Source organism: Acipenser ruthenus, chromosome 46 (genome assembly GCF_902713425.1).
Source record: "Acipenser ruthenus chromosome 46, fAciRut3.2 maternal haplotype, whole genome shotgun sequence".
In the NCBI taxonomy this organism is placed as follows: domain Eukaryota; kingdom Metazoa; phylum Chordata; class Actinopteri; order Acipenseriformes; family Acipenseridae; genus Acipenser; species Acipenser ruthenus.
Window position 1 is genome coordinate 2,034,474 of NC_081234.1, and position 15,926 is coordinate 2,050,399.

Consider the following 15,926-nt stretch of genomic DNA (forward strand, 5'->3'; position numbering starts at 1 on the left):
CTGTAAGTCGCCCTGGATAAGGGCGTCTGCTAAGAAATACATAATAATAATAATAATAATAATTTGCAGGCTGTAGAAACACGGATGGGGGTGCTGTCTAATATGGATCCCGTATTGAGGCTGGGGTATAGAGAGACATCACAGTTGTACTTACTGTCATGATATTCGGTCCACAGCTGTACTCTGTAATTGTTTCTGTTAGGTTTCAGTAAACAACACTACTCACTGACACATTCGTTTAGCTACAGGTTATACCAATAATACAGATCTTTTTAACAGAACCATTTTATTTAATGTTTTCAAACCATTCCATCAGGGGTTCCCTATACATTATCCAAGTGTTTGTTTTACCTGGGAACAGTGTTTGCAGGAGCAAATAGGCTAACAAAAGTCACATCATAAAATATTAATTTATTATTATGCTTTTAAATCAAACAAACATTTTCATGTGTATTCTGGAATTGATTTCATCTTTTGTTTCCGATTCATTTAATATTTTTGATGCAATTATTTAAGGACTGGGAATATTCAATTTCTTCTACCTCTTAAAATGTCTACTGAAATGGACTCTCAAAAACAGCATCTAGCAAATAGGTTTTTACAGTCGTGGCAGGGATGCATGTTACTAACATGCTTGTGAAAAGAAGGTTTGATTGAATCTTGTCCCTATTTGAGTGGTGGGTGAATGCTACATCCACTTTCTGTATGTAGTATCTGTGTAATAAATCTGTCACTGTTTCTTATACAGTTGTTATTGCTTTCATTTAGTTTTTAATAAATGCATTCTTACAGTTAGCCTAAACAATATTGAAACACTTATGGATAAAAGTCTAAAGTGTTTATTTCTTGTTTTGTATCTGTTATATTCCATTTTCCATTACAATCTGTGTTACATTTCAATTGTCTGAACAATGTGGTAAACTATGATAAATACAAAGTATAGCAATGGGAAAAGAATGGCAGAACTGCAAAATGATTGTGCAAATGTACGGAAATGTTTATAAGAATGTACTCAGATAATTGAAGAAAAATGAAAGGCATGTGTGTTAAATAAACAAATTAGCAATCCATTTAAGTTTAACAGACTTCTGCACATGCATCATAATAATAATAATAATAATAATAATAATAATAATAATATACATAAATGAAAATACACTTTATTTGCAGGATCCTTTTCGTATTGAGAAAGTGCTTCTATTCCAGTTTCCAGACTGATTGCTCGATGCATAATGCCATTCCAAGAACAGCAGGAGAGCTGTTACAGATAAACAAAGAAATGCAAAATAAATGTGTGTTTAAAATCTTCAGCATCTTTCAGCTCCCTACAAAGAGGAGAACAATGAGTAAGCACATCTCTTCAATCTTGCTCCTTCTCTCCCTCTCTCCCTTTTGCAAGCTAAGGCTTGGCACTGGTGCCTATTGATCGAGCTGTCAGAAAGTGGCTGCGTCAGAGCTCTGCTCCTGCTATAAATACCAACGTGCAGCCAGACCTCTGCATAGCTCACTCACCCTCACCATGAGTTTAATCAGCTACGATCCCTACTTCTCCTCATACAAACGGCGGTATGTGGAAACAAGTCCCCGGGTCCACATGTCTGGAGTGCGCAGCAGCTATGGAGGCCCCCGATCCACGTACTCCAGCTATTCAGCCCCAATCTCCTCAGTGTCGGTCAGACGCTCCTATGGCACCTCAGCTTCAGCCTCCTCTCTCATGCCAGCCTTGGACTTCGACCTGAGCCAGGCCACTCAGGTGAGCAACGAGTTCAAGACTGTCCGAACCCAGGAGAAAGCCCAGCTGCAGGACCTGAATGACCGCTTCGCCAGCTTCATCGACAGGGTGCATGAGCTGGAGCAGCAGAACAAGGTGCTGGAGACAGAGCTGCTGCTGCTGAGGCAGAAACATGTGGAGCCATCTCGTCTGAAAGCCCTTTATGAGCAGGAGATCAGGGACCTCCGCATGGCCGTGGACGACGCCAAGAACGAGAAACAAGCCATGCACAATGAACGGGAGAACATGGAAGACATGCTGAGAACCCTCCAGAGCCGCTACGAGGAAGAGGTGCTCACCCGAGAGGAGACGGAGGGGAGGCTGGTGGAGGTGAGGAAGAGTGCCGATGGGGCTGCCTTATCCCGCACCGAGCTGGAGAAGCGCATCGAATCCCTGATTGATGAGATTGCTTTCCTCAAGAAGATCCACGAGGAGGAGATCGCTGAGCTCCAAGCCCAGATCCAGTATGCTCAGATCTCCATCGAGATGGACGTCGCCAAGCCTGACCTCTCGGCCGCCTTGAAGGACATCCGGGTGCAGTATGAGAAACTGGCAGCCAAGAACATGCAGTCTGCCGAAGACTGGTTCAAGAGCAAGTTCACCAGGCTGACCGAGAGTGCGGCCAAAAACAGCGATGCCATTCACATGGCCAAGAACGATATGGGCGAGTATCGACGCCAGCTCAAGTCCAGGACCCTGGAGATCGAAGCCTGCCGAGGCATGAACGAGGCCATGGAGAATCAACTGCGAGACCTGGAGGAGAAACAGGCTAGAGAGATTGCAGCCATGCAGGTAAGAAATACAATATCTCAGCCACTGCTGCTTGTTCATAAGAGAATGCAAGGTGAGTGATGCTGTGATACTGTAAGAGAATGCAAGGTGAATGATGCTGTGATACTATAAGAGAATGCAAGGTGAATGATGCTGTGATACTGTAAGAGAATGCAAGGTGAATGATGCTGTGATACTATAAGAGAATGCAAGGTGAATGATGCTGCGATACTGTAAGAGAATAGCAATTAAAGGACAAGGCTGCAGAAAGCTTATTCCACCTGAATAGGGCTATAATGATGAGGGTATATAACAGACAGCTTATTCATAACTGTGAAACACTCAATCAGATGGGGTTAAAACAGAAAGACAAATGATCTTTTCCAGACTTGTATTCTTATGGTTGTCTTCACAGATCCTGATTAGCACTATTCTTGCACTTTCATTGGTAAGGAAGTCCAGGAGTATTGCTAATTGGGGTCTGTGAAACCAGACATTAGCCTTTTAAATTTTTATGTTACATGACAGACAGTAAATCTGGAGGTAATATAAAACAATAGATTAAACAATTAACCAAATCAGAATAAAACACAGATCTTCATGCAAGATGTTGCAACAATTTATGAGATTTATTTAACTGTACCAATTCTGTAAATGCCACTGTAGAATACAGAATGACAGCTGCATTGTACAATAAAGGAAACTGGTTTTATAAGCTGCAGATATCTTTACACTGATTTAAAACCAACATTACCCATTGCCAGCTCTGACCAATGTTACTGTCTGTATTTTATTACTGATCTCTGCACACGGTTAACCCTTTCCCAAACTGAAGCTACTACTAGCCATATGAAATTAATAAGAGCTTAATAAGCTATTATAAGATCATGGGTTAAGTTCTCAGGCATTATAGAGACACTAAGTTAACCAGGATACCCAGAGTTAATGGTATTGAAGGTGTGATGAGCAGTGAGGCTGTGGGCTCCTTTGACAGGACCGCATCAGGCTGTAAAAGATGTCCTGGAGTTGCAGACCATGTGTATATTTTTCCTCGATAGGACACAATCAGCCAGTTGGAAAACGAACTGAGAAACACAAAGAATGAGATGGCTCATTATCTCAAGGAATACCAGGACCTGCTCAATGTCAAGATGGCTCTGGAAATCGAAATTGCAGCATACAGGTAATGAGGGCCAGTCCCCTGGTTCATATGTCAGTTTGCAGGACCCCAGTTACAGTGCAGCACAGTGAATTACATTGGATTGCTTCTGCAATGGCCACGGTCTACAGAAACGAATGCAATGCTTAGATCTGTTCCCACACTGAGGCTCCTCATGATCTTGTCATGAAAGTTAATAGAGCAACCCTTTCAGAATAAGTGCTACCTATTAATGTAAAGTTAACATTGTACTAATCTTCATGTATTAGCTATATAGCATGTCATACTGTACAAGCAGTATATACACACTGTACTTTAATTAGTGCTAATTTTTGGAGTTCATAGAGGATCATTATATTATATTATATTATATTATATTATATTATATTATATTATATTGTATTATATTATATTATATTATAGTATATGATTGACCTTTTCTACATTTAAATGTTAATATGTATAAAGTACCCATTGTGCGTATAAATATAGATTTCTGTGTAAAATGGCATGACATCGTGTATAAGGGCTATGAGTTCAGGGTTTAACCTGGTTCAGCTCAATTACTTTACTGAGGAAAAAAAGTTACAATGTTACCTGCAACCATGCAAATACATTAAGAAACTGTAAACCAATTCCATTGAAAAAACTGACAGCTACATCAAATCTTTTTACTGAAAGGAAAAAAACACCAATTACCATTCTAAAAATATAACCCTAACCCTAAAATATAATACAGACCCATTACTCGCAAGCCCCTAAATGTTTAGGTTATTTATTTCTGCTTTGGGGACTTTATTGGGAGTGTTTTCAATGCAGCAGTTGTCTGATTAGATTGTGAGAAACGGTGCATTAGACCATAACTGCAGCATCTACATTCATACATTATCCTGAGTCACTAATGAAGTCTGCTGCCTTGGATCATAATTGAATTGCAGTCCTGGACTCTCATTAACAATAGTGACTGCAGTGTCAAATCTCTTGTATACTGGCAGAGGAGTCGGGGGTGTTCGTTTCTAACCAGAGTGCGTTTATTTCTGTAGAGTGCAAGTCTCTACCTATTATTGTTAATTATTATTTGTTTATTTAGCAGATGCCTTTATTCAAGGCGACTTACAGAGACTAGGGTGTGTGAACTATGCATCAGCTGCAGAGTCAGTCACAACTACGTCTCACCCGAAAGACGGAGCACTAGGAGGTTAAGTGACTTGCTCAGGGTCACACAATGAGTCAGTGGCTGAGCCGGGATTTGAACCGGGGACCTCCTGGTTACAAGCCCTTTTCTTTAACCACTGGACCACACAGCCTCCTATAGAATTAGTTTTATAAGTACAGATTGTGCGTGATCCCCCTAATTAAATACTGCAAGTGCCAAGAAAGATAAAAACAACCTGACATTTAAACTCACTCAGCTTGTATAGTTATTTATATTGCAAATACCAATGATTAAAATGGGATACAGGCTGTGTGGTCTAGTGGTTAAAGAAAAGGGCTTGAAACCAGGAGGTCCCCGGTTCAAATCCTACCTCAGCCACTGACTCATTGTGTGATCCTGAACAAGTAACTTAACCTCCTTGTGCTCCGTCTTTCAGGTGAGACGTAATTGTAAGTGACTCTGCAGCTGATGCATAGTTCACACACCCTAGTCTCTGTAAGTCGCCTTGGATAAAGGCGTCTGCTAAATAAACAAATAATAATAATGATACAGCCCCACCACTCAATAACTGAAGGGCATGTTGGAGCTTTTCATTTAACATCCTGCATTAGTTAGCTGAAGATGTGTAGCATCAATGTTTTGTGTAGAAAAAAGCATGTTTTAACTGGGTTAATGGTTTGTGAATATTTTCCAATGTTACATTGTATAGCTTGAATACATAGATACATAATAAAAGAGAACATTACAGAGGCCAGTCATGCCAGAATAGGGTCAGCCAGAGCAGCAGAGACTGAACTCCACGGCTCTACCCTGCTGGCTCGCCCCATTCAGCCTGGCTGCGTATCATCCAAATGAACACTATCCCTAACAGAGTCATAGTTATATCTGGTGATATCCAAAGCTGCGAGATTGACTTTTTAGCAGCTGTTAGGACAGAAAGTAGAGTTCTACGCCGAGTCAAAGAAAGATTAACCAACGAGTCAACATCATTAAGTAGAAATGAGCAAGGTTCAGCTGCTAACTGTGAATCAGTCAATTTAGACAACTTCCCAACCCCCTCTCTCTCCCTACCACCCCCACCCTCTCTACTGCACCTCCTCTACCTCCTCCCCATCTCTCTTTACCCCTCACTTCCCATCTCCCTTACCCCCTACCCCTCTCTCCCCTCTCTCCCCCCCTTTCCCTCTCTTCCAGGAAGCTGTTGGAAGGGGAGGAGACTCGCTTCAGTGTGGGCGGGATGCTCAGCAGTCTGTCTCAGAGCGCGGCTCCGGTGTTCAGTCGCTCTGTGTACTCCATGCAGAGCAGCAGCCCCTACCTGATGAGCAGCCGCATGCTGAGCTCCGCCTACTCCTCCTCCAGCCATGCCCAGGAAGTTGAGGAGGCCATCGAAGCCAGCAAGGCAGGAGAGGCCATGGAGGAACCCCCGGAGGAAGAGGGGGAAGAGGAAGCTGAGGGCGAGGCGGAAGGTAGGGTGCAGAGCAGGCCCAAGCTCCCCACACTCACCATCATCATTATGTCAAGATTGTGATAGAGTAAAATAAAAGTCACTATATCTAAGAAAAAGTAAAACATAGATTTAAAATATTTTTAAAAAGCTAAAAAAAAAACCAACGTGCTAGATAATTAGAAGTTATTTACTCCAAATTGTCAATAGTACATTTTACTGTACATTTTATTTGTGTAAGTCCCTCCATTTAATATTGTTTATTTGTGTAAGTCCCTCCATTTAATATTGTTTATTTTTGGTTTGGTAACATACTTAAATCCATACAAAATGTAATTTGGAGCCATGTAGTGAATGCAAAATATGAGTGATATGATCAGAGAATTCTGACCAGGCGAGAAGTCTGGCAGATGCCTTCTGAACACAAGGAAGACCAGAAGAGAAGGCAATGCAAAGGTCAAGTCTGATATGACCTCTGTAAACCACCTCACTTCAGAAATTCAGCTTTTAGGAGTCTTGTGCGAAGCAGACCCAGTGGTTGAAAAGGGACATTGCTGCTGGAATACTTCATAGCAAATATTGATCTATGCAGAAACAACGAGAATAATAAAGAACACACATAATATGATATTAAACAGGTAAGGAATGGATTAGGGCAATGTATACGATATAAATGTATATGATATAAACGATTCCGTTAGTTACTGATGATTTTGATAATAATCCATAACTTCAAAAAGCTCAATCCGAATTCTTAGGTAAAACTATGAAACTCAATAATCAGACACACGTTTATTGAAGAAGACGTTTGTCTACTTGACTTGGTTTCTTCTATTTGATATAGTGTTGATAAGACCCTCTTCATCTTCTGTGTCTCAAGGTGGTGATGAAGAGGGAGGTGATGCCGAGGAGGAAGGTGGAGAGGCTGAAGCTGGAGACGAGGAAGAAGGAGATGCAGAGGGTGCTGAGGAAGAGGAGGATGGGAAGAATGTAGAGGAGAAAGAGGAGAGCAAAGAGAAGAAGTAACGCCCTGAGAAACCATCCGGAAACCAAGGAAGAAATGTCACCAAATAAACAGAAACTCAGTTTCAAACTCACTATCCCTGTCGGAGGTGGCACTGTGTTTTCTCTATGCAAAATGAATACATATAAATAAAATGCCCCCAATGCTTGCAGAGATCCCTGCTGAATCGCTATAAAAAGAATACGCATGGTTACCTGTGTGTGTGTGTGTGTGTGTGGGTACAAGCGCTCTATCAGTCTGCATAACTCAATATGTGCATAAAAAAGGATTTACTGTACTGTACTGTATGTATCACTAAAAAGTATACACCAAATGCACACAATGTGCAAGGATATTCACTACAATGAAAAAGAATGTTCTTGGTTCCTGCAGTCGGATACCAATAAAGACTGAAATCTGCAGTTTAGATTTGTTCGTCTTCTTTATAATGATTATTAATGAAAGACCATGAATGACCTCTACACTGAGCTACTCAAACCCACTGCCTTCCACACTGCATCCCAGCACTTTCTCTAACCACTGAGCTACTCAAACCCACTGCCTTCCACACTGCATCCCAGCACTTTCTCTAACCACTGAGCTACTCAAACCCACTGCCTTCCACACTGCAGCCTAGCATTTTCTCTAACCACTGAGCTACTCAAACCCACTGCCTTCCACACTGCAACCCAGCGCTTTCTCTAACCATTGAGCTATTCAAACCTATTGCCTTCCACACAGTAGCCCAATGCTTTCCCTAACCACTGAGTTACTCAAACCCACAACACACTGTGGCCCAACACTCTGTCCATCCCCCCAGATAAGGCTGCAGTATTCTTTAAAAGAGATGTGTCCATCCCCACAGATAAGGCTGCAGTATTCTTTAAAAGAGATGTGTCCATCCCCACAGATAAGGCTGCAGTATTCTTTAAAAGAGATGTGTCCATCCCCCCAGATAAGGCTGCAGTATTCTTTAAAAGAGATGTGTCCATCCCCACTGATAAGGCTTCAGTATTCTTTATAAGCCTGACATGTTGCTCTGCCATTATTACAGAATGCCAGGCAGGTCTTCCTCATTAATCACAACTCATTGTGCTCACCACATTGCTAAGCTATTCCATGTGTGCTCCTGCAAAATGTAATACTATAGCAAATATAACATCACAGGGCTTAAATGAATGAGGTCAGGTGGTTGCAGAAACTGAACTTATTCATCCTCGAACAAATAAGAATAATGTACGACTGGAGTGAAGCCTTTAAAATCAAGACAGGAGTTCTAACTAACCAGTTATCGAGCTTTGAGATTAACCTGCTCCTAGGACCCGGACCAGCCCTGCTGGCCACCTCTCATATATCTCCTGTTCTTATATTCTTAAATAGCTAAACAACGACCCTCTTTAGTACTTCCTAATATAAAGTTGCTATCTCTCTTAAGTGAGTCTCTCGTGATCACAAATCTGAACAGTTTCTTGCTCATACTATGCTGTATTGTACAGACAGGGGGTTCTGAAATGAAAGGCATGACTAATTTCATTTAGTAAAGTCAAACATGATGCTGCTCTTTCTGTAATTACTCTCTCACTTTTTCATTTTATTCTGAGATGACATTTATTTTCACATTGCATACCCATTAATCTGGGATATTTAATTTAAATCAAGGGTTTCAAACGCATTTTATTAGTGGAAGAGTACAATCCAGCCCAGTAGTACCACAAGCATTCAGTTGCTGTAGATTGAAACATCCAAGTTACAAGTGAGCACTCGACCCTGCCCTGAACACCTCCTGCCTCCCACGCAGTCCGGGGCTGTGCTGAACTGCATGCTGGTCCTGTGATTCCACTGAACTCCACTGGGACTGAGCTGAGGTCACCAAACTCATTTCACTCTTGACCAGAACCATTAAGCACAGGCCCCCAGAGGTAAAAAACGTGATAGGCTCTTGAATTAGCCTGTAGTGCCACCTAGCCCCCTGGCTGATTAAAAATGTTGTATGAAAAGGCAATAAATTTATTTAGCAAATAACAAGATCCATTCTGTTTACATTAAGAATTACAAAACACAATATATTCAGTATTCATTTTCAGTCAGGACAATCTTGCATTAAATAACCACCTTTATTATAATACAAAATCTTACAGATTTCCAAAAACATTGAACTCAGACAATGGCTGAATAATAATAAGTAGAGTAATTGCAGCGCAGCCTCCTCCTTCGGAGCATCCCGGTGCTGCCTGCTAAAAAACAGACAATAAAATAATGAATCTATGTGTTCATCCAAGTGAACAAAAAATATTAAGCAGAGGAGCATCGTATACTCCCCCCCAAAAGAGAGGCTAAGAGATTCGGAGAATCCCTAGTTGCTAAAAATTGGTGCGCTGTGTTCATCCCTGTGAACAAAAAAAAGTTATATATAAAATACACATTTATGTAAATACAGATATAATTATGGCCACCTACACCAACTCACACATTTTGTTGAATGCGAAAAAAAACGAATAAAAATTGTGAACACTTCCCCCCAAAAAAATCACATAATGTGATATCTAATCATAGTGACCGAAGGTAACGGAGGGAAGAAAAAAAATAAGGAAAAACCTTCGACCGCCTCCCCTCCAGGCTTAAAAAAAAAAAAGAAAAACACGACATGGTATAATTATACATATTACTAATAGGTGACATTTTATAGCAAAATGCATTTTTAAAAAATGTATATATGACAAAGGATATGGTAGGGTTGGATCTTGGAATAAAGTCCTTCATAGGGATGCAGGTTCCAGGTGTTTTTGGGCAACGAGAAGGTCTTTAATACTGCTCCTTATGTAAATCTCATAAGCATCTGAAGACCACGACTAAGCTTTTTGATGACATGCACAAGAATGTTTCGCTGAGCAGCTGTGGTTGCAGCTCCAATCTTGAAGGAATGGCACCAATAGTTTGAGGAAGAAAAGGCTGCCTTGCAGAAACCGAGATCTGGAGACTGGCAGGTTCTGTGCAGTTAGATCTGGAGACTGGCAGGTTCTGTGCATTTAGATCTGGAGACTGGCAGGTTCTGTGCAGTTAGATCAGGAGACGGGCAGGTTCTGTGCAGTTAGATCAGGAGACTGGCAGGTTCTGTGCAGTTAGATCTGGAGACTGGCAGGTTCTGTGCAGTTAGATCTGGAGACTGGCAGGTTCTGTGCAGTTAGATCTGGAGACTGGCAGGTTCTGTGCAGTTAGAAACAGCGGGCACAGAGGCGCGGATTGGGGTCTCAGCATGGAAGCGTGGGGACTGAAAACAGAATGAGTGCGAGCAATGTGAACGGTTACTCCTTCCCTTCATTTATCAGATTTACTTTGTTTAAAAAAAGATAGAAGACACCCCTTTAACTGCAGCAGGACTTCAATAGGTAGCTAGAAGGAGCAGAAAAGGACAAATACAATTAGCACAATATTCTACATGCTTTAAATGTACAGAATACATGACCCTGAGATTGAAGTTTAAGGTTTCAATCTGTTTAATCAGTTTAAAGTAATTGTAGCTAATTAAAAATGTGCAGTTTTGAAAGAAACACACAATATACAGTAGCAAACCTGACACTACCATAGGTGTAATTTACACAGGGGATGCAGGGGGACATGTCCCCCTCACTTTTTTAATGATTGGGAAATGTCCCTGTGACAGGGTAGCGTTGCGGGCCCAGATGGTATTGGCTGGGAAGGAGACTCAGAGGCAAGGAAGCTGTAGTTTAAGCGCTGCTGCGCGTTTTTAATAAACAAACAAAAAATAAAAATACAAAACACTATTGCTGACAGAGCAAAAATAAAAGGTCAGACAAAAACAAATCTTGCACAATAAACAAGAACCAAAAAAACTGGCGCAAGGGCCAAAACTAAAGGTTTAAACAAAATCCCCAAAACGTAGGCTGGGCACCAGCCTTCACTACAGTTACACAAAATAAACACCAAACAAACAAACAAACAAACAAACAAACAAACAAACAAACAAACAAACAAACAAACAAACAAACAAACACTCCTTCTTCAAACAAAGGATTTTTCTCCTTTTTTATACCATGTGGCTGGAGCCTAATTATCATCAATTATTCAATTAGCTTCAGCCACATTCTCACATGTATTTTGGTAGAGATAGGAAATTAACCCCATCCCTGCCAACCACCACCAAACCACCACAAAACAATATTATTTACAGGGAGGGCCCTGCCCTGCCACAGTCCCCCTCACATTGCAGTACTAAAACTTTTATTTCACGATAATTTATTGGTATAATCACGAGTCAGTATAGAAGTCAATGGGAAGAAAAATGGGATCGGATCTGGGATATACCTGTCTGTAACATATTTTATTACTTCATGTAGAATAATCTTCATGCATGCCACAGCTAAAGAAACTGTCCCCCCACTTTTGAAACCCAAGTTACGCCACTGGGCACTACACTTGTTTGCTAAAACATATGTTGCTCTTAAAACTGCACATTTGAGACCTATTTAATGAATGTGTATGGAAGCATTTTGTTATCTACTATTACTTTAGAGATTAAACACAAATGCATTAGACAACTCTCCAAAAAAAGTTTGTTGATACAAATATTAAACATACTTTTTCTACTCTGCACAGCTGTGGAATATTTGAAAAACACTAAAGTTTGTTCTGAAAGAAGCATTTACTCTGCAGGCATGTCTAGCTCTATATGTATCTGTGGGTGTGTGTGGGCTGTGTGTCTATCACTCACTTTCTTTCTTATTCACAGTGAGACAGATAGACAGCCCCCACACACCCACAGTTATCTAAAGCTAGACATGTATAGAGCACTCCCATAACTTATCCAGAAATAGCCTTTAAATTGCAATAGGATGCTCTTTACAGAGGCTTTTAAAAAGTACAAAATGAAAAATACTGTAACTGTGTTCATTTACTTTATACTAACACTGCATAGAAAGTAAATGAGCCGTAGTTGTCTTTATCACAGCTGTTGTATGTTTTGTTATTTTATACTTTTCTAAAGCTAGCTATAAAGTTAGATGAATACTTCTGCGCTATTCATTTTGTAGCACAAATAATTAAATAGCCCTAGTTAGATCCCACCTAGAATACTGTGTCCAGTTTTGGCCGTGTGGTGGTGACGTCAGACACACAGGGGCGGGACACACTGCCACACCATGTCACAACAAAAATACTTGAACTTGAGAAGGTACAGTGAAAGGCCACTCAGCTGATGGCAGGACTTAATGCCATGAGCGATGACAACAGTTTAAAAGAACTCTTCAGCCGGGGCTCCCAAGTGGCGCACCCAGTAAACGTCGCAAGTTCGAGTCCAGGCTATTCCTTTGCCGACCAAAAACGGGATCTCCCAGGGGGCAGCGCTCAGCAAATTGGGGGATGGAGGGCTAGGTAGGCCAGGGTGTGGTCTGGCTGGGCACCTGCAGGCTTACCTGTAAGCTGCCCAGGGCTGCGTTGTCCTCCGAGGCTGTAGCTCTGGGTGGCTGCATGATAAGTGTGTAAAGAAGCGGGTGGCTGACGGCATACGCTTTGGAGGACAGCGTGTTTTCGTCTTCGCCCCTCCCGAGTCAGCATAGGGGTGGTAGAGGTGGGATACGCCTAAAAATAATTGAACATTTCTAAATTGGGGAGAAAACAATAAAAATAATTGGCGACCATTAAATTAAAAAAAAGGACTCTTCAGCCTAGAAACAGGGCTTCATTTAATTTAAACAATCGTAAATGGTATATTTAAAGTGAACCTATTAATTCAAATTTAACACAGAGAGTAGGACGAGAGGGTGTTTGGAGGCTGAGTAAAAGTAAATTTAGAACAGAAGGTAGGAAGCTTTGTTTTACAGAAAAGTATAAAATGTATAAAATAGCCTACCAGTTCATGTAGTATGATTTAAACACTCGTAACATTTCAAATAATTTGATGGGTTCAAGTGGCTCTACCTGATTCTCATAAGCACGGTGACTCTGAGCGGTTTGGTATCTGAACTATTGAAACTATTGAGTCTGCTCCTGCTAATTTTCATTGGGTGGGTGCTAGAGCTGAAAGAACACTTCGTCACATGATTTGAATGGAATAAGGAACCAGTTACTTTGGGTTCTCCAAACAAGCTCAAAGCAAACAAAAAAAAAGGCAGATTTGAATTATAATAACTCAATATTGGAGCAACAGAACCATCGATAATGGGGTGTGTGTAAACAATAAATTAAAATGGTGTGTGTGTAAAATCATTAAAATGGTGTGTGTGTAAAAAATAAATTAAAATGGTGTGTGTGTAAAGAATAAATTAAAATGGTGTGTGTGTAAAAATTAATTTAAAATGGGGTGTGTAAAATCATTAATGGGGTGTGTGTAAAATAGCAAGTAAATGGCTGCTTGCTCTTTCAGAGACTTTGATAAAGCTGGGTGGCGGCTCTTTGCAATGATGGCTCCAGTGATCTGAAACCGCTGCATTTGAATTCAGTGCTGTAATTAGAGTTTGTAATTCATATGCACAAAATGATCTCTCACAGTTAGTCATGAGCTGCAAAGCTCTAAAAGGTTAGAAATATGTCATTAGTAAATGCCAAATTGTGTATTCCTAAAATAAAATGTTTCCGACATAAACACACGTGTGCACCCAACAAACAGGGCTTCCAACAAACAAACAGGGCTTCTAACAAACAAACAGGGCTTCTAACAAACAGGGCTTCCAGCAAACAAACAGGGCTTCCAACAAACAAACAGGGCTTCTAACAAACAGGGCTTCCAGCAAACAAACAGGGCTTCCAACAAACAAACAGGGCTTCTAACAAACAAACAGGGCTTCTAACAAACAGGGCTTCCAGCAAACAAACAGGGCTTCCAGCAAACAAACAGGGCTTCTAACAAACAGGGCTTCCAGCAAACAAACAGGGCTTCCGACAAACAAACAGGGCTTCCGACAAACAAACAGGGCTTCCGACAAACAAACAGGGCTTCCGACAAACAAACAGGGCTTCTAACAAACAGGGCTTCCGACAAACAAACAGGGCTTCTAACAAACAGAGCTTCCGACAAACAAACAGGGCTTCCGACAAACAAACAGGGCTTCCGACAAACAAACAAACAGGGCTTCCAACAAACAAACAGGGCTTCCAGCAAACAAACAGGGCTTCCAACAAACAAACAGGGCTTCCAACAAACAAACAGGGCTTCCAGCAAACAAACAGGGCTTCTGACAAACAAACAGGGCTTCCGACAAACAAACAGGGCTTCTGACAAACAAACAGGGCTTCCGACAAACAAACAGGGCTTCCGACAAACAAACAGGGCTTCCAACAAACAAACAGGGCTTCCGACAAACAAACAAACAGGGCTTCCGACAAACAAACAGGGCTTCCAACAAACAAACAAACAGGGCTTCCGACAAACAAACAGGGCTTCCAACAAACAAACAGGGCTTCCAACAAACAAACAAACAGGGCTTCCGACAAACAAACAGGGCTTCCAACAAACAAACAGGGCTTCCAACAAACAAACAGGGCTTCCAGCATACAGGGCTTCCAGCAAACAAACAGGGCTTCCAACAAACAAACAGGGCTTCCAACAAACAAACAAACAGGGCTTCCGACAAACAAACAGGGCTTCCAACAAACAAACAGGGCTTCTAACAAACAAACAGGGCTTCCAGCATAGAGGGCTTCCAGCAAACAAACAGGGCTTCCAACAAACAAACAGGGCTTCCAACAAACAAACAGGGCTTCCGACAAACAAACAGGGCTTCCGACAAACAAACAAACAGGGCTTCCGACAAACAAACAGGGCTTCCAACAAACAAACAGGGCTTCCAGCAAACAAACAGGGCTTCCAACAAACAAACAAACAGGGCTTCCGACAAACAAACAGGGCTTCCAACAAACAAACAGGGCTTCCAACAAACAAACAGGGCTTCCAGCAAACAAACAGGGCTTCCGACAAACAAACAGGGCTTCCGACAAACAAACAGGGCTTCCGACAAACAAGCAGGGCTTCCGACAAACAAACAGGGCTTCCGACAAACAAACAGGGCTTCCGACAAACAAACAGGGCTTCCGACAAACAAACAGGGCTTCCAACAAACAAACAGGGCTTCCAACAAACAAACAGGGCTTCCAACAAACAAACAGGGCTTCCAACAAACAAACAGGGCTTCCAACAAACAAACAGGGCTTCCAACAAACAAACAGGGCTTCCAACAAACAAACAGGGCTTCCAACAAACAAACAGGGCTTCCAACAAACAAACAGGGCTTCCAACAAACAAACAGGGCTTCTGACAAACAAACAGGGCTTCCAACAAACAAACAGGGCTTCCAACAAACAAACAGGGCTTCCAACAAACAAACAAACAGGGCTTCCGACAAACAAACAGGGCTTCCAACAAACAAACAGGGCTTCCAACAAACAAACAAACAGGGCTTCCGACAAACAAACAGGGCTTCCAACAAACAAACAGGGCTTCCAACAAACAAACAGGGCTTCCAGCATACAGGGCTTCCAGCAAACAAACAGGGCTTCCAACAAACAAACAGGGCTTCCAACAAACAAACAAACAGGGCTTCCGACAAACAAACATGGCTTCCAACAAACAAACAGGGCTTCCAACAAACAAACAGGGCTTCCAACAAACAA

General features: G+C 41.5%; 1 protein-coding gene across 1 annotated transcript; it reads left to right on the forward strand.

Annotated features, from left to right (window-relative positions):
- Positions 1-1,485: 1,485 nt before the first annotated feature.
- Positions 1,486-7,731, forward strand: LOC117971321 (neurofilament light polypeptide-like). Its single transcript, XM_059013798.1, has 4 exons — positions 1,486-2,563; positions 3,601-3,725; positions 6,052-6,323; positions 7,182-7,731. Exons 1-4 carry the CDS (start codon positions 1,520-1,522, stop codon positions 7,325-7,327), a joined length of 1,587 nt encoding a protein of 528 aa, XP_058869781.1. The 5' UTR covers positions 1,486-1,519; the 3' UTR covers positions 7,328-7,731.
- The last annotated feature ends 8,195 nt before the right edge of the window (positions 7,732-15,926 follow it).